Source organism: Lycorma delicatula, chromosome 1 (assembly GCF_047948215.1).
Source record: "Lycorma delicatula isolate Av1 chromosome 1, ASM4794821v1, whole genome shotgun sequence".
NCBI classification, from domain to species: domain Eukaryota; kingdom Metazoa; phylum Arthropoda; class Insecta; order Hemiptera; family Fulgoridae; genus Lycorma; species Lycorma delicatula.
The window spans coordinates 89,004,151-89,030,594 of NC_134455.1; the positions used below are offsets into that span (position 1 = coordinate 89,004,151).

Consider the following 26,444-nt stretch of genomic DNA (forward strand, 5'->3'; position numbering starts at 1 on the left):
CAGGAAAAAGTCACAGGAACTCAAATCAGGTGAATAAGGTGGGTTGAGGAACTACAGGAATGTTTTTCTTTGCCAAAAACTTATTAATTGTGAGTGCAGTGTGACAAGGTGCATTGTCATGATGCAGCATCCATTTGTCTTTGATGGCTGGTCTCACACGGATAACTCTTTTCCACAGTCTTCCAAGAATTTCTTGATAAACATATTGATTTATAGTCTGTCCTGTAGGTAAAAACTTCTTATGGACAATGCCATTACTATCAAAGAAATAAATTAGCATGGTTTTGATATTTGATTTGCTCATTTTTACGTTTTTGGGACCTGGTGAATTTGAAGTTTGCCACTCTTTGCTCTGGCGTTTTGTTTCTGGGTCGTACTCAAATATCCAAGATTCATCACCAGTAATAACAATTTTTTAGAAAATTAGGATCAGTCTCAATTCGCCCTAGAAGATCGCAGCACATTTCCACATTGTTTTCCTGTTCAACAGTGAGGTTATTGGGACCAATTTTGCCCAAACTTTTTTCATGTCCAATTTGTTTGTCAAAATTTTATGGACTTTGGTATGGTTAAAATTCAATTGTTCGGCAATTATTCTGACAGTTAATTTCTGGTCGTACCGTATCAAGTCTCTGATTCGCTCAACATTGTTGTCAGTTTTTGACATTAACGGTCTTCCAGAGCATGGATCATCTGCAACTGATTCCCGACCATCTGAAAACCAACTAAAAACTTGGTCTCTTGACAGAGCGTCTTCTCCATTTGCTCTTTTCAATTTTGAAAAAGTTTAAGTATCATTCTCACAGAGTTTGTTTAGCATTTACAAAAAGTTTGTTTACGTCTCACATAGCAACAATAGACTAAATTATTAATACCTAATATAAATCAGATGTTCATATAACCATATGTTTACTAGTAACTTTCAGTGTTGCCACTTGGCTGCCAAAAAAACTAGTCTCATTTCTTTATTTACAGACCTCTTATACACATATTTTTCAGTGAGTTTAGAGTATGTTAGAATGAATATTGAATAATGAATATTCATGAATTATTTAGGAAACAGTTATTTTATTGAAATTAATTTTTATAAGATTCATATTATTCCAATGTAGTACTGTTAAATTATCTTTTAAATTCAATTAATATAAACCACCTTGTGCAGAATATTGAGATAAAACATATCTTACTTTAATTTTACCATGAAAGTACTTTCGCGGTATCCTGCATCCTCAGTCATAATCAAAATATTTAATTTAACTGCATATTAAAAATTAAAAATATTAAAATAATGAAAAAAATCAATTAATATATTTTTTTATTATTTTATTGTTCTTAATTTGCAGTTAAATTGACTGAGGATGCGGGATCTAGCGAAAGTACTTTCATAGTAAAATTAAGGTAAGATAAGTCTTCATCTCAATATTCTGTACTAGGTGATTTAAATTTATTGAATTTAAAATATGAAATAGTTACGTTTTTACTGTATGTTACTTTTTTCTATTAAAAGACCAAGTGCAATTGGCATATAGTTTGAAATAGACAATTTGGGACAGTGACAAAGGGTAATCTAGTAGTTGCTTTTCATATATGTTTTTATTAAATATTTTTTTCTAGAAAATGTTTACTTTAGTCTTTATGTTACATTACTTTTCTCACTAAATTATAATAAAAATATATATTTCTATAAGGCTATCATGGTTATATTAATAATAATTTATAGTTGCTCAGCTATCAGAAAGCATTGTGAAACAGGTTCTTTACTATACCTACATTTGCAGGTCGAGTAGGTGACCTGCATTTCTATCATCTAGGTTATTTCTGCCTCAATAAAAACTTGTGAACTTTATGTCAAGGAAGGACTGTTAAATTTGCATGTAAACAGAGGAGCAAACAAATGTAATGGATTTTATTACTATTATAATAATAATAATATTACATACATATAATGTCCTCTGCCTTTCAAATGGAAGGTTCTGATATCAAATCCTAGGCAGGCTTGGCATTTTTCATGCTTCAAAATTCATTTCTACTTGTAATGATATAAGAAGTAAGAGCAGGTAACCAAAATTACTGGTAAATGTATAAATTACATTTATATACTTACAAATATAAATTTTATAAAAATTAGTGTTATGAAATATTTTACTAAGCTAGGAATATGCATTAACGCAACAAATATGTTTTTATATGTGTAAATATATATATATATATATATATATATATATATATTTTTTTTTTTCACTTGAAATGATCATCATTTGCTCTATAAATAAATAATAATAGTAATATATTAATCTTTATAATATATAGTATCTCTGTATATATATATATATATATATATATATATATATATATATATATATATATACACACACACATACATATAGTATCTTTGTAATATATAGTAATCTTTGCAGCAGAACATTTATATAGAAAGTTAACTGAATAGTATCATGTCACTATTCAGTTAATTTGAATATAATAAAAACAATAGTTATTATCTGTAAAAAATATATAAATAAAATGTTTGAAAAAGAAAATTTGTATTTATAAACAAACCTTTATCAGCTGCAATGTAAAATAAAATATAACCCTAATTTAACGATGATAGAAATAAGAAAAATAAGAATTTATAAATGGAGTTGGTAACTTGGTAGATATAGCTGAATCTTAGACACAAAAACATTTAAATATAAGTAGTACATATGTTTGCTTCTTAGATGTTGAGTAACCCAAACACAATAGCCCGATACAATGTACTGTACATTCAGTCAACATAAATTAAACTGGGTTAGCATATACATGAAAGAGTAAGGTGTTGTGTCAGTCACTGTTGTCATTTGGGGAAGTTGGGTGACTGATACAATAACTGTACTCCTTATTAAATTCTAACATGTTGCTGGTTATGCTTTTTTCAACAAAATAAAAGTTATGTATTTATTTAGTATTAATTACTTTTTTTTTAAATTTGAACACAATGAAGTAATATTTTTGCAATGTGAAACATAGAAAGGTGTGATATAAAAGAACATCATGCCAGATACCATGTCAGTGTTTATAATTGTGTTGAAGTGATTTTTATGTATTCACATGGCGTTCATTGTGTGTTAGGAGGACAAAATGCATATAAAAAAATTGGATTATTGTATTGTGAATTTATAGTTATTAAAATTAATAACTATAAAGTTATTTGTTACAATAAGATTTTATACTTTTCATAAATGAAATTTCATTAAATTATGTCATACTGTGTAATCATTTCTTTATTATATTATGTTAAATTGTTGTAAAACATTTTTTTTTTATATAAAATGATTTATGAATATAATTGCATTATTCTGATTGTCAGATGAAGAGCAGGGAATGTGATAAGAGTTAATTTGCATGGTTTTTTCATCTCAAATCTGGAGGTGATTGTTGCTGCAACTTAATTTATAAAAAATTTAACCAGTTACTTATTTCTAATTACAACCATTATCTGTTAGCCGTAATTAATGTTATTGTTAACATTCATTTATGACAAATTATATTAACCTGATTAAAATATTAAAATTTACGAAACATTTTTGTATAATTTATAATTTTTAACAGATTTTTAGTTTTATTAGAAGTAAAGTAATAAATGAACTAATGAATCAACTATCAACTTTAGATTTATTGCTTGAAAAATATACTTCTATTTTATTACTGGTGGTACTAACATAACTATTATGATTATAGGTCGATAAAGTAGTACAATTATATGAAATAATGATGACAAGACACTCAACAATGGTTGTCGGCCCAACTGGTGGGGGTAAAACAGTAGTTATTGACATATTGGCTAAAGCACAAACATCGATAAATTTACCCACAAAATTGTTTACACTGAATCCTAAAGTAAGTGAAAACTATCTTTGTAAAAATGAGACTATTTTTAATATTAATTTTAGTATATTGTTTGTTTGTCACCACTAGAAATACCTTTCAATGGCATTCTGTTTGAATGTTTTGTAGTTCTGTCTTTTATCCTTTCTTGCTAAATAACTCTTTGGATAGGAATATTAGAGAGTATTCTTTTAGCAGTAAGCCAGAACTTATTCTTGGGTTGCTGTCGAATTTTGGAGGTAGAAGTATCAGAGATTATACGCATGATGGACAACTGTTTCAACACATTTATTTTAGGGGTTGTAGTTATGTTTCTATGTAGTAGAACAAGGTGGATAATCCATATTAGACACGCAGTATCATAGAGTATAGTGATAGGATAGTAATTTTATAATAATACACATAAATTATTTGTTTATCTGTTTACTACATATTTATTGGTATATAAAAAATGTTTACTCTTAACATCCACTTTCATTACTAGTTTATCTCTGTAAGTAATAAAGTAAAATAAATCAAAATTGCTTGTATCACTTTGAATTATGATTTAAAAATTAATATTCATAAATATTTACCATATAAATACATCTCAAGATACTGTATTAATTAATGCTGTGCTTTTAATTATTTTACATAGGACTTTAGTTGAAGTGATATATTCGTACTTCTACATTTTATTATTTTAATAAGTAATTTCCAGACTTTTAAGCTAAATTTTTTTATAAGACTTAAATTAAAGTTATTAAATTTATCAACACTGAATTTCTTTATTTATTCCTTAATTAATAAATTGACCCCCTCATTTTTTTCATAGTTTTTATATTTCTCTCTTCTGGATTATTCCATAGTTTACAAATTCTACTTTATTACAGTTATAATAATGGATAAATATTCTTTGTTAATATGTTTTTATTATTTAGATAAATATTAATATCCTTTGTATTTTTAAGTTAGTATTTTTTGTATCTTTTTCTTTTTATGTAGGCTTGTTCAGTTAATGAACTTTATGGAGTATTAGATCCAGTTACAAGAGATTGGACAGATGGACTCCTTTCAAATATTTTCCGTGAAGTAAATAAGCCAACTGATAAAGAAGAACGTAGGTATATTGTTTTTGATGGTGATGTTGATGCACTTTGGATTGAAAATATGAATTCTGTAATGGATGATAACAAACTTTTGACTTTAGCCAATGGTGAAAGAATAAGACTTCTTAATCACTGTAGTCTTTTATTTGAGGTAATTTTTTTAATTATGTATTGAAACTTCTCTTAAAATAACATGTTTACTTTCATAGAAAAACTGTTATTTTGATATATATCTTATAACAAAAAATACTTTTGTGATAGTCTGAGATAAAATTATATAATAAAATTTTGATGGTTAATAAAAATGGAATTTATTGTAATACATTTTTTGTCATCTATTGTAGCTGTGTCATCTCTCTAATTTTAAATATCAATTTTTTATTTAAAATTATATATACTTGCATTAATGGCACTTTATAATTAACTGTGCTGAATTTATACTGCAGCAAAATATTGTTTCTGTGACAATTTTTCAATCTCCTTAACATAACCGAATGAATACAAACATTAACCATGAAATGTCAGCTACTGTGTAAACAATATTGATCTGATGGATTTTATGTAGTTTCGAGCTATTATAATAATCCATTAAATAAAATAATTGTAATATAATAAATTGTTGCAAAAACGGATTTCACAAGTTCATTTAAAACTTTTTGACACCTGCAGCTCAAAATTTTTTTTCACTCAGGCTGGATTCTCTTAAAATAAAAAAAAATTCAAAGAAATTAAAACTGAAACTTTACTTTCTGGAGTTTTTCTTGATTATAAAATGTAATAAACATTTCCTCTCTAAATGAATATATAACATTGACTTAAGAGTATTAACAATTGTTTCTTGCCTTAAAAATAATGAATGTAAATATAATAAAAATTAGATCACTTACTTCTCTTATTTTAATTAATTTTCTTTCATTTCCATCGTACAAGAAGTGTTCCGTTATCTTTTAAAAAGCAAAAACACCTTCGTAATTTGTATATTACTGATTGTCTTGTAATTTATCTTACTTGACTTTATTTTAAGTGGGGTTCTTACAGATTGCTCTGTATCCCGCATCTTGATCTCCATACTTTCCTGTCCTTCCTTCCAGTCACTCTCCACCACTCCTTTCTCTTCCAGGCCCTTTGTACCCCTTCTCACAACATCTTTCTGGGTCTTCCTCTCTTCCTAATAAGAGCACTCTTTTTGGCCATCTTCTTTACTCATCTGTTGAACATGTCCATACCAAACTAACTGTTTTTCTTATTTTTTTTTAAATTATGAAAGTATTTGGTTCAGTTTTGAAAGTCTGCATGCTCTATAGAAAAAATCCTTCCAAATGCTCCTACTTCTTTTGCTCATCTGCAAGCACTTTGAGCCATAAGTCACAATAGTTTCAACTACCACGCTGTATAACAAATGTTTGTTTCTGTCTGTTATGACCAAATAACTAGTGTAAGCTAATAAATTTTCCAAATCGTCACTTTTCCCTGACCAATCCTAGCTCTGGTATCAACCTCACACCCTCCATCCTCAGAATAGGTATTCCCAGGTATTAATCTTGTCATAATTTTTCAATCCTTTCGCCTCTGCAAATTAACCCTCTTCTCTCTCATTCACTACAGTATAACCATTTTCCTTAAATTAATTTTCATGCCCATTTAAAGTATTCTTCTCTTAATTTCCTAGCATATATCATCATCATTAGCTAACAACATGTAATCATCTGCAAAGAACACAGGCAATCATTGGTGTATACCAATGTACCAATGTGTACCAATACCAATGTAACCTATACCAATGTATAGGTGTATACAGGCAATCATTTTTCATGTCTATTCTCATCTCTTTGCACTTTCTTCTCCATATCTTTTTGTACATAATTTTATACAATGTGGGTGACAACCTTACTTCAAACTCTTGGTCACCTTAAAACTTCTTGAAATATCATTCCCCATTTTCACTTAACATTCATAATTTTTATATAAATTATATATTGCTCTGTTATTTATCTTGTTTAAATTTACATTTCCAGGAACTTCAAATAATTTATACAGTGGGATATTGCCATAGGCCTTCTCTAAATCAATAAAAAGCATGTGCACTGCCAAGTTCCTTTCTGCTTTTCTCAGTCATCTGTCTCAAAATAAAGATATTATCCAGACATGAATGTCCTGCTCTAAAACCATTCTGCTCCTCCAGATCAACTACATTGCTTTCATTTCTCTCTTTTAACATTTGACCATTCAACCTTGCCAAAGAAATTGTGACACTAATGCCTCTATATTTATTATGACCTTGTTTTCTTTCTTGTATACTGAACTAATATAACCAGTATTCAATTAATTTGGTAAATCATCCATTAAACACTTAATAAACATTTTACAAATCTATTCTAATAATTAAGTAGTTCCGTGCTTCACCAATTCAATAGCAATGCCTCCCAGCCCAGGCACCTTCCTATTTGTTACCCTTTGAAATTCTTTCACCAGTTCATCCTTAATAATTTCATTTACTTCTGGTATTGCTTCTCAAAAATGAACTACGTAATCCTCCTTTACATACTCTATTCAATCTTCTTTCAGCAAAGCCTTAAAGACTCTTCCCATTCCTTCAAACTGATTAAACTCACTAAATCCTTATATTTTTCTGATCTATCTTTCCTCAAATCTTTAATAAGCTTCCAAGTTCCTTGCTGCCTTCCTGTCACCTTTGCACCGTTTTGCCTTCTCTTTAGTCCCTACAACTTCTTTCTTAACCTCTCTGTTTATCCTTGAATAAGCCTTTTTGTCTTCAATATCCTTTGTCTGAGTCCATTTCAACTACAATTCTTTCAAACTAAACATTGATCTCTATATCCTTATTACACCTTTCAGATTGAAATGCACTTCTTCATTCTAAACCACCCAAATTGCAGTTTGCAGTATACTTTCTTTACTGCACTTCCTTCTTTCACCTTCTTTAGCTCTTTAGTGCAAGAATTCCACTGGCTCATCCTTCAAACCAGATTGAATCTAACTACAGGTAACTTCTCATTCTCCAGCTTACACAACCTCTGACTCACCTGCCTTTATAATTAAAAACACTCTCGCACTCAGCAAAAGGTAATCTGAACCACACTGCATCCCTTTATGTACCCTAACATCCATTTCCTTTAAAGTGGAATTCTGATGCTGATAAACATAATCTATAATTAACCTAAGGTTTTTCATTGGTTGAATTCATGTGAACTTGTGTATTTCCTTATGGGGGAAGAACCCATTTTACATTTTTAGAAAGTCCTTCTACACATAACAATAATCTCCTATCATTGTCATATACACATTCTTCTCCATATCATCCAACAATCAAGCTGTTTATCCCTGTCCTCGCATTACAACCTCCAAGAATAATGATTTCCTTTCAAGGATTAATAACCTTGAGAACTCCCATCAGATTTTCATAAAACTTTTCTTTAGTTAGTTTTCATCATCTTTTGGAGCATACATTCCTACTATTATTAATGAATGTTCATATATGTAAAGCTCCACTGGTATTATCCTTTTGTTGATTTCTTCCCAGTTTCTGACATATTTCTTTAATCTCTGATGAATACCAATAGACACGTCAATTTTGCTCTTTCATCCCAAGTGTTTCAACTCCTGAAACTCCTCCATACATTTATTACTAATTCCTTGAACATTTCACATATTTCTACATAAGTCCACATTTTTGAGCCATAAGTCACAATAGGTTCAACTACCATGCTATATAACATCTGTTTGTTTCTGTCTATGCATGAACGTTTCATGAAAACTATTTTCATAAATGAACTATTTGTACATGTGGTAGCATAAAAAAAATATCTTAAATAACTATAATTGGCTACCAACTTGTTGATACTATGTGAATAAATAATTATAGATATTCTTGGAAACTTCTCATATTCAAAATTATTTATATGTTGTAGCTATTGTCATTTGCTATGCATTTTATGAAATTAAACTCTTCATTTAATTCAATGTTATCATATTAATTTTAGGGTTGTATTTATAAATAATGTACTGTGTTGTGTAATTATCATTAACTTCTTAATTATGTAGGCATAGTATGGATGTGATTAATCATGAACATAATCAATGTTTTATAATCATTTATTACGCTAGAGATGTCCCCATATCCCTATTCAAATATATGAGGGCAGTTTGGAAAGTTATACTTGGAAAGTCTATTTGGCTATAGATAAAAAACCTTGATAGATAAAAATATTTTATTATATACAACATAAAATTACAGTTTTCATTTAGTTGCCATTTAAATTCAATCATTTATAATAGCATTTCACTAATTTACAAATACCTTCTTCATCAAATTTAGCTGCCTAGGTACCTAACCAACCTTTCACAGCATTTTGAAGTTCGTCATTGTCATTGAAGTGCTGTGATGCAAGCCATTCTACTGTGAAACTTTGAAGAAACTTTGACAAGTAATTCAGATCAAAGTCATTGTATGCTGTCATCTGGTGTTGTTATTTTGCATGACAACACAGTGTTGTCACACACATTGTCCTCACAGTGCTCGAATAACTCAATTCCAATAGGACATTTTTGATCATCTCCTTTCAGCCCGGACTTGGTGTTGAGTGATTTTCATCTCTTCACTCACTTGAAGAAACATCTTGTGTCACAGCATTTTGATGACAACAAACTTCAAAATGCCGTGAAAGGTTGACTAGATACCCAGGTAGTTGAATTTTATGAAGAGGGTATTTGTAAATTAGTGAAACACTATGACAAATGGTTGAATTTACATGGCGACTGTGTTGGATAATAATTAAAAGCTGTAGTTTTAAGTTGTATATAAGATATTTTTATCTATGCAGTTTTTTTTTTATTTACAACTAAACTGAGGTTACTTTCCGAGAAATATACTCTTATGTTTTAAACTTAATACATATTTTTAACATTTATATTCATCTTTACTTTACAAATTATTCATTCAGTGGATCTGTGTGTGCAGTATCATGCTGAACACACATAGCTAAGTATTTCCCTGTTCTCCTTGGCATGTTATGAGGCATCTCTGGAGTTATGGTTTGAATAGCTTCCTCCACATTGTTACACAATCCTTAATTTATTGCATATCAATGTTGAGGTTCAGGGGCCTTGATAATTCCTCATAATGAGTTGTCGGTTTGTGGTGGCCATTGCAATGGTGCTGGTGATGCTTGTGAACCACAACTAATCCAGTAGCCAGAAAATTGTTCATTTAGGAAACCGCTCAAAAGCAAAATGAGTTGAGATGTATTGTTCTATCAAGACATGCTCTGTGACACCCTTCTCTTGAAGTTAATTACCATCATTCCATCATTTGCAAATAAGAAACATAATTCACACCTATTTGTCCCAACATATAAATGTCTAGGGATAGAATAATATTTTTCACATGTTAAACTGTGTCAATTTACAAATAAACAGTAAATACCATAATACAACTTTTTATCATTTAATTCTGTTCATAATGGAACTGTATTATGTTACATACTAAAGATTCATGTGGTTTAAGTGTTCTGATAACTGTAAGTTATTTTTCAGTTTTATTATTTTACAGCCTTCACTATTTTAGTGTTCATGTTTTAAATCAGCTGTGATGTTAACAGAAAGAAAACAGTTGTAATTACAGTCAGAATAAAATCTGTTATAAGACTTGAAAAAATGAAGTATTGTGCACAATTTTAGCCAATTACATGTTGAAACACTGACTGTAAAAAGTGCAACTGGATTAAGGAAAAAGAAAAAATGATTAACTTCTGTGGAAAATTCAGCAGTTTTGAACTGCTAGGTAAAATAATTGATAAGTTCACCTATGAAATACTAAATAAAGTTGCATATATCTGGTTTTCCAGAAGACATCTCTTTGAGCCAGGGCATATTTTACAAGAGAAAGTAAAGAGGTTTTTAGTTAGTAAAAGCAATAATTGTTAAGTGTTCTGTACAATTTCTGAATGATGGATGAACTGAGATAATAATATGGTATCATGTAGTTATCTTTAAGTGAAAAAATATGAGCTTTTAAGTTGTCAGTTATCTAGAAATAAACTTGGTGGCACAGTTGAATTCAAAAATCATATTTAAAAAATATATATATATATATTGGAATTAAATATATGACTTCATTGAAACTAACAGTCCTTAATTTCAAGACACTAGCAAAGAGTCTTGTAACTGCTTGCTTACAAAAAACAGATTGCCAGCTTACCATGAAAAATAGATGCCTGAAAGGATTACCATTCTGTTGTGTAGTATCAGATCTGGAGAACCTTCTAACTATACTTGTAGGAAAACTGAAAAATTTCAGATAATACATTTATCAGTTGGCAGCAATATATTTTAGAAACAAAAAAAAACAGATGGATGTCATCTAACTTGTTCGTATAATGGATTCATTTGAAGCAGTTAGGATATGTAGAAGTATAATTTGAGCATCTAAACTGCAACTGCAAAAAACCATTATCTTTATTAATGACAGTATTTTATGTACTACTTTTTTTACATTGTTCAGAATATCACTATGAAACTAAAGAGTTATCAAAACAGATATTTATAACTTTTTTACAGATGGCGTAAAATGTGTGAAGCACTGTGAAAATACTACTATAGCCGATGTAATGTTATCAAATTATATGGTATAAATAAAAGCTAGGATTTAGAAAAAAATATTGACTAACTATAAGTTTAAATTAATCCTGTTAAATATAAAATAATATCAAATTAAGAACATATTAAATTGTAAGAAAAATAATAATAAACTAAACCAAAAGGATAAATAAACAATTTATTGGGAAATACAAATTGTATAATAGCATTATCTTCCATAATTTTATTTCATTGTTTCCTCCCCTTCGCTTTTGTTTCTTTACATGAAGTTTGTGATAACTATAAAAAAAAAAAAAATTGGTGTCCCTGTTATAATAATTTTGTATTAATTGTTATATACTGTATGTATGTTTGTTTATAATATTTTGGATCATTAATATTAATATTCATATTTACTTATTACATTATTATTTTTAGGTTGGTGATTTAAAGTATGCTTCACCAGCAACCGTATCAAGAGCTGGTATGGTTTACATTGATACTAAATTACTTGGTTATGAACCATATTGGGAAAGGTGGCTTAGGTCAAGAAAGACTTCAGAAAAAGAGATTTTAACTAAATTATATGAAAAATATATTCCTCAGATGCTGTCAATTATATTTGATCCACTTCAAAAACATGTAAAGAAGGAAACAAATCATGAACAAATGGAATTCACTGGGATTAAGATTACCAGATCATATTATATTATGAGCACTGTTGTACCTCAGACAGCTCTTAATATGGTATATTTTTCAGTAATATGTCTACTTTTAAAACTGTGTTTTTTTATTAATTTTGTGGTATCTCTATGTTTATAACTTATCAAGGAGCCAGAAAATGATTTTTCAATAAAGTAGAACGATGGTGAAGATGTGATGTGACATATAATTTTGTCATATAATTGATGAAACAGATTTCTTTATAAAATTAACTTTCCCATGTTTGTAACTCAAATTATAATATACTTCATTATACCTTGAATTTATAAACATATTTCCCAGGTAGCAATTCTGTTTGCAAAGTAATTATAAAAAGTAAATTAATTGTTGTTAGTGTTTTCTCTCATAAAATTTGGTTATTTTGAACTTATGAGCTATTAAATCTATAAATCAAGAAATATGTTTCAATTGAAACTACTTTACTGTTTTATGATTTTTTTTTATCATCACAGATATTAATATCATATGATAGATCATTTCTTAATGAATTTTGGGCCTGCTTAAGATTTCTTAAATTTAGATATACCAGGATCATTTGGAAAGTACTTGGCCTGACATAGAGATAACACAAGTATGACTAAATGATAGTTAGAACCTTTATATGATATACTATGAAGTTTCAGAGGCATGCATTTTAGTTCCTTGTTTGTGACAATTGAGTAAAGCAAACATGTTTTGACATTTTCAAAATAATGCATAAAATGAAGTTCAAGCATAAAAAAAGTTAATTCCATTAAAAGGATTCTTTCCCTTTTTTGATGGTAAAAATGTGAATTCATATACAGTCATACCTCCATTCAAGATGATTGACCCTTGAGATACTCAAAAAACTGTAAAGATATCATCTTGCAACTAGATATTACCAGTCCTAAATACAAAATTTCAACATTCTACCGCTAATTGTTTTTGAGTTATGCGAGATACATAGAGATGTTACACCAAAACTAATTTAAATGGAAATTCTGTTGCTTACAATACTTCCTTGAACTATACAAGGAAGTAAAAATTTACAGTTGTTGACTGTTTTTTTATCATCAATTATCACTTTAATATTATTTTGTTTGTTTGTTATATTTACTTTTAAAGCTTAAAGATTGAATTTAATTTTATTTAACAATAAATTAAATTGATTGAGATGAGTTGTTAGATAGCTGTGAATTTTTACATATGAAAGTATCTGTCTCTGATGCATGATGATGACAATCCAAAAAGTATTGAGACAACAGCTGTGGTTTGAAAAACTTTACTCTGAATCTACATTTACATGTTCCTATTCAAAATATCTTCCTTAAGTTCAACATACCGCTTCCAACACTTGATCCACTCAAACATGAAATTCAGGCCATCTTTCGAAACTGTTTTGCATTTGGCTTCTTTGCGTTTGGCTTTTACAGTCTCTAGATTCATCTCAAATTTTTGTCCTTTCAGGTCCTTCACTTCTGGTAACAACCAGAAGTCACACAAAGCTAGATCTGGGCTATATGGTTTGTGAGGAACCATCTTAACTTTTTTCCATTCAAGTCTTTGTAGATTATCTGAGGGAATCTGGACAAGTATTGTCGTGATGCAACAAAAGTTAATTTTTTTTTCAGGGCCTTTTTTTCTGAAGTGAGTCAGCATTATCTTCAGCACATTGATGTATCAGTGCATTTATAATTATCCCTGTAAGTACTTTATGTTGGTAAATGAATCCTTCATGGTAAAAAAAAGCATGATCATCATGATTTTACCCACTTTGCATGTAGCTTTGGTTTTTTCAGAAATGGTGGAGAAGTTGACTTTTATTGGCAGCTTTGTTGTTTCATTTCTGGGTCATAATGGAATATCCAAGACTCATCAACGTTCACCATATTATGCAAAAAGCATGTTCCTTCTTGTAGCAAGCCAGCATAATCAATGAATATGCAGTACTCCATTTGGTTAGACATATTATGAAAGAATTTATAAGCATATACAAATGGTAAGAGTCTCGATAGAGAGGCTATGTGCAGGCGAAGAATTTGAGAGAATTTTCATTTTTAAAATTATTATTTGATAAGGAGATAATGATGGTTGATACTGTTTGATAAGGAGAGTCTTAAATAGAGAGATATGCCATTACTTATTCAAGATTTTGTAAAAAAATATAAGGAATATATCAAAAAAAGAATGGACTTAAGTTTTCTGGCACATGTTGATATTGTGGTTTTAACAGAGTAGACGTTTGTAGTAAGGGTACATGACTCATGAAATAATAATACAGTAAAAGAACTGGCTTCACTTTTAATGAAAGGAAAATAAACTATTTAAATATGTTGTGAGAAGAGGTCTAGATTGTGATACAAAAATTTAGTACAACTTTCAAAAAGTGGTAGAAAATCGGCCAGAAATGTTTTAATTATAATAAATAATTAGAAAATTAGCTTCAAAAATAAAATTTGTAGTACTTAAAATCAAAACCTTTGTTTGGTTGAACAACTTTAGAATTTTAAAATCTATTAATTCATTTTGGTATAATGAGGTTTGACAAGGGGTATGATGGAGAATATAGAATATAACTATGCATTTTTAAGTGCAAATATACATTGAAAATAGGGGAACTAGTAAAGGTCAGATATGAATGGTAGTTAAAAAAAAAAAATGCAGAAATATATTCACAAAGGAAGTATCCAGTTCTTATTCTGAAGGTTCAGGCAAGCAAAAATGTAGGTTAGTCAGGCTAAGATGAGCAGATCATGTCATTCAGAAGTTTTGTAAATCCAAGACTAGGATGTCTTGTAGGGTAGAATGTATTATATGAAGGGTGGCTGAAATGTAATGCATACTAGAATATAACAGGAGAACAAATGTTGCACAAAGCGATAAGTGCTGCCATCTTGTAGTTTCATTCCCCTACTATTAATATTTCCCAGACTCATTGATCTATACCCTCCCATTTTCTGTAGGTTGACAGAAAATTTTAGAGTCAAGTATGTCTGCTATAGCTATGTATCTAAAACAAGAAGTGATTGAATTTTTACCAAAGGAAAAAGTGAACGCTAGTGACATTCATCGTCATCTAAAAGCTGTTAATTGTGAGGAAACTGTTGATTGAAATACTGTGATTAGGTGCCTGTAGAATTTTGTGTCTCAAAAACTAGTAAACTGAATATTGAGGATGAATTTTGTATATGATTGTCAACTTGAAAGCTGAGTTGACTAAATTCTGTGTGATGCATATAGATGTTGAACACCTTAGGAGGTTATGTGTCTTGTTTGACAATCCACAGAGCCGATAATTTTGAACCTGATAATGCTTAGTCGCACATGTGGTGTGCAACTGCTGAGGCTCATGTTAAGTTTAATTTTAAACCTATAACACACACACACACACACACACAGATTTTTTATCATTTTTTGCTATTAAAAAGGGATATTAAGGATATTCACCATCAAGGATGATGACTGAAGGATGTAGTGAGATTACCAAAAGACTGCTTGCCTTGTTCATTGACGGAATGAGAACTGGTTCACCATTGGGAAAAATGTGTAGCTGTAAATGGTGACTGTGGAAAGATAAATGTAAGTTTTTGTAGCAAATACTTATATTCCAAGTTTGTTTCATTTCACTATCTCTTCATTTATGAGTTATTTGTGACTGTTCATTACATTTAAGCCATCTCTTGTATCTCCAGCTGTTGATCCACAAAAGATCATTGATAGGATAATTTTAAACAAGTGAGTAGATGAGCTCCATAGTGTGTTGAACAGGATGTGAGGCAACTTCAGGGAGGGAAGCCTCCTCTTATAAGGATAAGAGAGACTTATTATAACATGTAATTTACATTGTATTAAACTGTAAATTGCAGTCGCTGTATACAGTGGTCACTATTTGGAGCTTGGTTTTCAAAATAGAGTAAAATTGTTATACAATACATGAAAGACCTGGTGTAGTGATTATGATTTTTAAATTTACGGGACTCCCACCTCCTTTGTAATAATAATCATAATAAGTTTGTGGATGGATATTAATTTTGATTTGTGTTTGTAGGTGACACAACTTTGTTATATGCTAGATGCTCTAATTGAAGAAGCAATAACTAACATCAAAGTACAAAAAGAAAATTCAGATGAAGATAAAGACAAACAACTTATACTTGACTCAGAAAACATGGAAGTTATTATGATACAAGCAGTTTATAATTCTCTTGGAGCTTCTTTAAGTGTAGACAGTCGTGAACATTTTGATAATTACATGAAGGAGATATGTAGTCTTATGGGAGTGGATGATAGTGAAGATAATTTAGCGAAATTTAGTGAGTATAACACACATATTAATAAAGAAACCAATTTTTTTGTCCCATAATCTGCCTAATCTTTATACCACAATCGTTAAAGGATTGAACACATTGACTGTTGTTTGCTTTGTTTACAGTCAAACCCCCTGCTATTACAAAAACCTCTATTTTTACAATTTTTTTTTTTTACTGCACTGTAAAACTACCCTTATTTAATGTATTCAACCTCTATATAACAAAATTGTGACATACTGCATATTAACTTAATACAGTATGTAGTAATGTACCGTAATTTTCATGAGATGTTTTTTAAAAATAATGACGTTAAATTTAGTATTTTGGATACCTCTGTGAGTTTAAGGTAGTTATTCTTTTGATTTCCGTACCTAAATTGTACCTGTATACAAACACAAAGTATTCTTGACAACAGTCAAGAATGACAGGTTATTTTTATTGAACTAGAAAGCGAAAATTCCTAAGATTCTCTTATAACAAATTAACAATAAAATTCTAACAAAAGATTTAAACACATGTTCTGCAATTACTGTCTGCCTATATATTAATGTAGCGTAATTTCCCAAAATCCATTAACTAACATAGAGCAGTAAAATTTCTGTGCAAACTTTTATTCATTTATCTAAAAGAGACATTTATCTACATACGTAGACATAACAAATAGAATTTTTAGAAAACATTTAATACATACTCCCCCTATTGTTCAGCGCATACATACAATTCAGCAATAATTTTTCTGAAGAACTTCTATTTAATGAAAATTTCTATTTAATGAATTTTTTCCCAGGATTCTCAATAGAGGTTCGACTGTAATATTTCTTTTTATGAGGCACTAAACATTATTTTGATTCTAAGGAGTTAATATAATTAATTACTTATGAGCAAATTAAAAAATAGATAAATAAAAATCAGATTAAAAAAATGCAATTATTATTTGAGGATTTATTAATAACATTAAAAATAATATTTGGTACCACTATTGTAATATTATACTCATAAAAAATTATTTGTCATAAAAAATTATCTTAATTTGTTTACAGATGATTAATTTTACTGTTTGTTTAGTTTATTTTACAGTTTTTATAGTCCTTGTAACTGCAATTGCAACAAACTCTTATGACTAACTAGGTTATAAATACATTAAATGTTATTACTCTAATTGTACTACTGTGTTGATTTGAATTCTGAGGACTACTAAATCATATGTTTCTTGTACTAACATACTTATTCCCACTATAAGCCTAAAAACATTTCACGTGATTACTTGCATTACTTCATCGGATGTGTTGCAGTAATACATGACATGAAAGTTATTCCTGTTACATGTTTATTATATACACACAATCATTGCAACAGCAATGATTATGTGTTTATTACCACATTCTGTGTGGTAACTTGAACAATAGCTATACACGGTCATTATTCCTTTTTTTCTTATTGCAAAAAGAAGGCCCAACTTTTAAACTACAATGTGTATAGAAAGTTGCTGTGCAGTATGGTTTAGAATTATTTGTTGCATTCTGTTCTTTTGGCATTAGATTGGTTGCTCTATGGATTCATTGAGCATTGCTCAGTAATTAATCAAGACGTCAGTTGTTGAGTTGTGATTTAGCGTGCTTCATTTCATTTCATGTTGTTTTGTTTATTAGAATCAATAATTGTGAGAAACATAGTGGTTCTTTTGGTAGAGGAATGTATTTTTCTCGTTGAATAAGTCTTTCGTGAAGGTGGCAAGTACATTGAATTAGCGAAGCACAAGTTTCTGAAATGTTTCTAAATACTCCTATTTCTCACCACAATGCAGTTCAAATTCTTATCGAAAAATGTTTGGCTACAGGCTCTGTTGAAGATGCTGATGGAAGTGGAAGACCACTTAAACCAAACAAACAGAAGCTGCTTAATATTTCGGATGCTGTGGCCAAAACATCAATGTGTAAGTTAGCACAGCAGCAAGATATTGGACTTGTTATTGTTCATAAAGCCATAAGAAAAGAACTTAAAACTTTTCCCTTCAAAGAAATATGTGTGCAAGAACTGAAACTTACAGATAATGTCAAAAGATTAAATTATTGTCAATGGTTTAAACATTTTATTGATCAAAATTCCATAGATATCCTTGACATTATGTTTTTTACAGATGAAGCATGGTTTTATATGGAAGGGTGTGTTAATTCACAAAATACAGACTTTGGTTGACTATTAATCGCCTTGAATTACATGAACAATCTTTACACAAAGTGAAAATTGGAGTCTGGGTCAGTGTGTAGAACACACATTGTAGGTCCAATCTTTTTTGAAAATATAGTTAATAGTGTTCATTGTTGTGCTGTTTTAAGAAAATTTTTTAGTCAGTTAACAGAAGTGGAAATCAGTTATGATTGGTTTCAACAAGATGATGCCACAGCTAATAGGTCAGTGACTTTTTTATAAAATGTCTTTGGTGAATGAATCATTTTCAGGAGTATGTGGCCTGCACAATTGCCTGATCTACCTCCCCTGGATACTTTCTATGAGGAGCACCAAAATAAGCAGTGTATCTCAACAGACCACACAGGATTAATGAACTAAAAACCGCATTTATGACATATATTGTAGTTATTCCAGTACACCAACTAATTATAGAGTTTAAAAATAAATTGAAATGTGTGTAGTGTTGTATTGATGTTGGAGGAGGTGATTTTTCAATACCTTTTATAAACCATTCCAGTTATTGTAATATCCATTTCTATAAAATAATAAGTAAAAATACAAAGTAATAAGAGTTCAATAATTCCAGTGCACAGCAACTTTCTGAATGTAGTGTAAAACTTTTTTTTTTACAAATAAAAAAAGAAATAAACAAAAAACTAATGTAAAATGTAATATTACTATAAAACATAATGTATAGCAGAACAGTCTACTTAATATTTTTGACAATGTATGTAATAAGGAAGTTACTGCAGGAAATTTTTTTTTAATCAATCAGACAATAATTGGTGAGTATAATTTTAATCCTCTTTTAGAACCCAATTTAATTTAGTAAACAGTAGAAATATGTATCTTTAAAATGTTGAAATGTTTTTGTGTGATATGTTTTTTATAACCTAATTTTCAATTTAGACAATTCTCCAAGATCAGATCCAACACTTTATACCTTTTATTGTGATCATTTTCGAAAAGTTTGGATATCCTGGAAATATTTAACTGAAAAATATGTTCACGACAACAAGAAACAGTTTTGTGATATTCTTGTTCCTACTGAAGATTCATCTAGAATTACATGGCTTTTAAGTTTAATGAATAATGTAAGTTTTTTTTAAATATTCTATCATTACTAACAAATAATATGAAAATCAACAATCTGTGTATATGATCTTTTTTAAAAGTATTTATGATATTTATTTGAATATTTGTTCAAATAACTCTAAATACTCAAATATTCATTTATCTGCACCATTTTGTGAGTGATATTAAAGATTTCAGCTAGCATTAAAATTTTTTCGAGCGTGCTTAGAAGTTTGACATTCATGTTTTTTGTGACTTTAAAACAAGCATTTCCAAACTATATTTCAAAATACACTAATTTGTAACAACATAGTGTAAGTAATTAATTACTCAATAGTATTAATATTTTGACTTAAAAATAATAAAAATTACTATGCATAATTCTTCTGATTTTACTGGTAACTAATATTATTGTTGTGTGTTTGAAATTAACATGTTTAAAATCAATTGGTAAATTGAAATGTTGTATTTTCATTATTCAAGTACTGTTAATGAAAAAATTATTTACATCTAAAACTAGATGGTCTGTTCAGTTGTTAAATCATGAGATTTAACAACTAAAAGTAAAGCAGGAAATGAATAGAAATAAGCACATATAATCTTTTTTTGCTTGCTACTTTAAAACTCCTCTTCTTCTGGCACAAAACAGCAACTAATGAAACATTGGAAATAAGCAGAGTAAAGTGACTATTTTAGAAGTTACGAAGTATGTCCATGTCAGTTTCTCAATAATTTTATTTAGGCAGTTAAATATCAATTTATGGCTACAAAAGATTAGTTAGAATTACTTAGATGTGTTTTATTTCATGCTTAATTGTGTTTAATCTTTGCATTTTATTCAAAACCGAATCAAAGGCTTTTGCTTTGATTGGTTTACTTATTCTATTATCTCAATTTTGTATCTGTTTCCATTTGTACAAGATTACCTGTAAACTACATACCCTAATTTAATGAAATCTTATAATTTTTATTACTTTTATTTTTATTAACTGATTGATTTGAGGTACTGAAAATTGAAGTAAATAGAATTATGAACAATTTTCACAGAAATTTTTAAAATTTTAAATGGCAATTCTTTTTTCTATGTGGTAAGAATAATATTTTGTGATTTCCTCACTGTGCATGATATTGAGGGATGCAGGAAATTGAAGCAATTATAGTTTGAAACAATCTTGTACAAAATATTTAAAGGGGGTCCTTTCTGAGCAATAAATAAAATCTGGTTCCCAGAAGGATACTGCTTATTTCAACTTTTTAATAAATTACCTAAATCTAGAGAATCTTCTTTCTTTTTTTGTGTTTCTCTTTTTTTGGAAGCTGACTCAGGATTTTTTCTGCTTGGTGAAATTTAAATTAGAAACTTCTGAACTACAGTACTGAAGAAAAAAATTGTCACTACCCAAAATTCTGAATGTTTTCTAAAGTTATGTATTTATTACAAATCTAATAATTTCTGAACCACATGTGCATCTGTCTCTGTTCTTAATATATGCTATTCTGGACCAGTTTCTGCTCAATTCTAAGCTGCATAGAAATTCATAGCTGATGCTGCCACAAAATAAGCATGAAGTCAACTGAACTTAATGAATTGTTTGACCACTTTTGATGTTATACGCTTTGAGAAATATTGGTCGAGAGAAGTTTGGTAAAGCAAGTAGTTGCTATTGTCCAAAATAATTTACCACAAGTTAAAGATGCAATATTTGCTATAAGGTTATCAGGTAAGTTGATTTTCAGAAGAAGAAGAAGAAGAAGTTGTCCTATATCAGTGATGGATTAGTCAAATCAGGTTTGTGGGTTTCTACTGATTCCTGATGATGCATTAATATATTTGGTAAGCAGCAGATGTTTAACTGTTCATTATATTCTCATGCATATGTATTATGCACCTTTGTGGTGAAAGTTCAAACCAGTACAGTAAATGGATGATATTCTAGGTAATGATTACTAAAGTAGATAACTTTTCACCATTTTAAAAACAGTTTAATTTGCTTTCATGATTTCATATTTTTTTTTTCCCCCTAATGAGGGAGCTTTTTACACTTCCACCTTTATCTATGTGTGTGTGTGTGTGTGTGTGTGTGTGTGTGTGTGTGTGTGTGTGTGTGTGTGTGTGTGTGTGTGTGTGTGTGTGTGTGTGTGTGTGTGTGTGTGTGTGTGTGTGTGTGTGTGTGTGTGTGTGTGTGTGTGTGTGTGTGTGTGTGTGTGTGTGTGTGTGTGTGTGTGTGTGTGTGTGTGTGTGTGTGTGTGTGTGTGTGTGTGTGTGTGTGTGTGTGTGTGTGTGTGTGTATAAAATATTTTTTTTAAATAAATATTTAAAAATCCACCAGATACAATTCAAGTAAGAACACTACTCACCTATCTGTAGTGCTTCAGAGATTTACTTCATCAGCAGCAGATAAATTTTATAAATTGCAATTTTATATATTTCACAAATTAATTAAAATTTAAAAAAGTCATTAGTATATATATATATATATATATACAAAGTGTCATAATTAAAACTTATTACATCTACCATGGTAAGATAATTATCTTACCATGAATCATTATCTTATCATGCTTTATCATAGCATGGTAGATAAGAAGTTTTAACTATAACACTAGTATACAAATACTAATGATTTTTCAAAGTTTTAATTATATATTTTAATTTATAATTGTGTATAATTTATAAAATCTGTCTACTGATAATGGATTAATACTCCAAAATCACAACAGTTGGGTAAGTGTTCTTACCTTTTATTTGAATTGGTGTCTGGTGGATTTAAATAATTTATTTGATATAGTACTATATAATGTTGGAAAAAATAAAAGTATATATATATATACTGTTTTAAAAAGAAAAAATATTCTTTTTAAAAGAAAAGTATTGAAGAAAATACAACTTTTTCTAAACTCTTTTTTAAAACACTTGGAACATGCATAAATTTATTGATGTACATTGCAGTCTGAGTTTTCTATTGTTAAGCTACCTAAAGTTGTATTTCAAAATATACTGTTTTTAAAAATAGTTATTATTAAATTCAATACTGATGCATTTACAGATTAAAAGACCAGTTGTATTAGTTGGGGAAACAGGTACTGCAAAGACTGCAACAATACATGAGTTTTTAAGACGATTGAGTAATGAAATTTATGTAAGTATTGCTGTATAACTTTTATTTAGTATTATTTACTTCTCTCCCCTTAGATTTAGTTCTATATATTTGTTTACTTTACACTATGGTGCACCTGTGTATGATTTTTAGCAGAAAACACTGATTGGATGCACATACAATTGATACAAAGAATATGCACATAGTTACAACATCAGTTTTTACAAATTATCTTATTAAAACTGTAAACAATTTTGAATGCAAATTTTACAGGATGCACAGTCCAAAGTACAAGTTTAAATTGCTGGTTTGTTGGAAAGTAGTACAAAATCTGGATAGAATAAATGTTTACAGTTTTGTCCCAATACTATAGTTTCAGATCAGAAAAGGCTTGGTACTCAAAGGTCATGTCATGATTCCACAATTACCATTTGTAAAGGAATCATGTTTTGATTTAGAGAAAAGGTAAAGGTAAAAGATCATTCCAGGTTGCAGGCGATTTGAAATATTAAAAAGATAATATGAGATTAAAAATTCAAAATGGAAATAAATATAATAATATCTGCTAAAAAAATTATCTGAAGAATAATTATCAATAATATCTCAAAAATTATCTAAATTTTGAGTTGAAGCAGTAAGATTTGGTTGAGCATAACACAAGTATAAATAAGTGTATAGTTTACACATGTGTTTTCTTTGTAACCTCATAGAGTGCATCCATTGTCTAGTAGTGAGTGTTTTTATGACATGTATTTGATTTGCATTTTGTGCATAATGTTAGAGAACCTATTGAATGTTATTGCATTAGTTCTGCCAAAAGCTTGATGATGTACAAAGTGAAAGATTAGTAAAATTAAGCAGGTTTTCAAGAACAAAGTTGTGAAAGTGACATAAATTAAAAATTATATAATAATCATATAACAGGTTGAACTCAGTTGAGATGATCAGTATATCAGTATGTCATCAAGAATTTGAATTTAAAATGTGTACAGTTTGATATTGGAAAATTGTTGGCTAATTGACCAACAAATTACAAAAGAGATTGGAATTAGTGATGATTCTAAACACAGGATTTTAACGGACGACTTGGGCATGTTCAGAGTAGCCTAAAAATTTTTCCAGAACTGCTTTGAACTGAACTAAGAGAGATATTTGTTTCGTTGTAAAACTTTTCCCGGAATGTGTCATCAGTGATCCTAATTTTGTTAAGACTATAACAACTGGTGATTATTCTTGGGTATAGATATGACCTGGAAACTAACTTATCACAGTAAAGGTTACCATCACCTCAAGGCTGAAGAAAGCAAGATGAATTAGGAGGAAAGTGAAAGTGATACTGACTATTTGACAAAATTGTGCACAAACATTACTGTGTGGAGTTTCTTATTTATGTTTGTGTTACAGTAAGGGTATGAGACTGCATCTTTGGGTATCACACAAATTGCAAGTGCATCACGATAATGCATTTGCCCATTCATCTATTCAGTATTTCTTAGACAAGGATGGAATTCCATAGCTCACCAGATATGGCCCCTTGTGATTTCTGGTAGTTCCTCAGATGAATATACTGCTAAGTTAAAATTTAACGGGAAGACATAATGACAGCTCATCAGCACAGTTAGTTGTCATGCCAGAAGAGGACTAGGAAAAAAATATTTCCAGCAATGAAAGAACTATTAGATAAGTATCTGGAGTTGCAAGGGAACTATTTCAAAGGAGACGTTGGAAGATAATTAAGTCATTTTTTTTCACATCCTGAGATCAGATACTTTTTAAACAGACTTTACAGATAAGGTGCTTACTGGTTTTACTCACTGTAGCAATCAGTGCTGTTAGAGAAAAGAGATAGAATCACATAAAAAATACAGGTTAAGAATAGAATATTGAGCTATAAGATAGGTAAATAATGTACTGATTTGCATATTTTCATGAAAACAATTGCTGCCCTCATAATTCTGCAAAGTATTTGATTATAATTTATTGTTTGTTTGTAATTATAATTTTTTTTTCTATATTTAGGTTCAGTTACATGTAAATTTTTCATCAAGAACAACATCAATGGATATTCAAAGAAATATAGAATCTTGTATTGAGAAACGAACTAAAAATATTTATGGACCTCCTACTGGTAAAAAACTTATATGTTTCATTGATGATCTTAATATGCCTCAGGTTTGTTTTTTTTCAGACAATTTAAAAAAATATTATTGTGTTTTTATCTTTAATTAGTTTATATATTTTCAAGAAACTAACATGTTTCCTTTTATTACTTTAATTAAAACTTAAATCCATTAAAACTTATTTATTAAAAATTGTATTACAGAAAGTGTTTGGTGTCAAAGAGACAAGATAATATTGCATTTATAATTTTATTAAAAATATAGTTTCCAATACAAAATATTTTGGCATCTAGAACTCTTGTTTTTAGATATGACTTAAAAAAAATCCACATGTCTGCAAAGGGAATTATTTTTAGAAAAAATTTGGAAAATATGTTTGAATTAAATTGCAGCAGTTATATTGACTGACCTTTGAATGCAAAATCACTTAAAAACCACTGTAATAAATTAAGCATGAGGTACTCATAATAGGGAAAATTAACTAACACTATCAAACAAAACTTTTCATCAATATGGCCAATTACATTTTATGAATTTTATGTGCATATATGCAAAGAATTTGAAAAACTACACACAGTTTTGTAGAAGTGGCTTCAATAATAAAATGGATGAGAGAATTAAAAAATTGTGATTGGAATAAATTTCAACTTAATCATTTCCTGTAAATGCAGAAAGAGAGTTTTTTGATAATGATCTGAGTTTAATTAATGGCAATTTCAGGATAGGTCAGTGTGTAAATCTGTACAACACTTGCCTCATGTGTTTGATGTACATGTCATCTTCTTCTCATAGAGCAGTTAAATATGGGTAGAACCAAAATCTACTTTTTTACAGTGGAATAAAAATCAATATAGAAAGAATGTTGAGTAGTCTACATTAATGTATTTTGGCACTGGATTTGTAGAGATAAATATTAAATACTGCATTATCCTTAGAAGTAACTGATTCAGATAATTCTTGCCACTTTGTGACATTTACTTATTTTATACATCTATGTAAATTTTTATTACTATTGAATGAATTTAGCATTCAATTTTGTGGAAGCATACAAAAATTAAAAATATAGTATCATTTATATTTCTTCAAGAAATTTAAGAATTTAATTTGTAATGTATTTTCCATTTCTTTAAGAAATGCAAATAATATTTATTTTACTTGCAGAGCTAGTTTAAACCTGCAGAGATCTTTTCACTTAGTTTTGTGTGTATAGTATATGTTTCAAGAAGGACACCAGTGGCATCTTAGAAATTATACAAGGTCTGTGAATAAAGTAATGAGATTAGTTTTTTTGGAAGCCAAAGTGGCAACACTGTAAAGTTACTAGTAAACATGTGGTTATATGAACAGTTGATTTATATTAGGTAATAATATTTTTTGTCTATTGTTGCTATGTGAGAAATAAACAAACTTTTCGTGAAA

The 26,444-nt window shown here is 29.2% G+C and overlaps 1 protein-coding gene across 1 annotated transcript in view; it reads left to right on the forward strand.

Moving 5' to 3' along the window:
- Dhc98D (Dynein heavy chain at 89D) overlaps window positions 1-26,444 on the forward strand; it is a 392,049-nt gene that overhangs the window by 219,346 nt on the left and 146,259 nt on the right. The window contains exons 41-47 of the mRNA XM_075354119.1: window positions 3,721-3,879; window positions 4,852-5,106; window positions 11,988-12,296; window positions 16,282-16,546; window positions 19,643-19,827; window positions 22,855-22,947; window positions 24,925-25,077. Of these exons, the coding sequence (XP_075210234.1) occupies window positions 3,721-3,879; window positions 4,852-5,106; window positions 11,988-12,296; window positions 16,282-16,546; window positions 19,643-19,827; window positions 22,855-22,947; window positions 24,925-25,077 (1,419 nt within the window). The remainder of the gene's footprint in view (window positions 1-3,720; window positions 3,880-4,851; window positions 5,107-11,987; window positions 12,297-16,281; window positions 16,547-19,642; window positions 19,828-22,854; window positions 22,948-24,924; window positions 25,078-26,444) is intronic.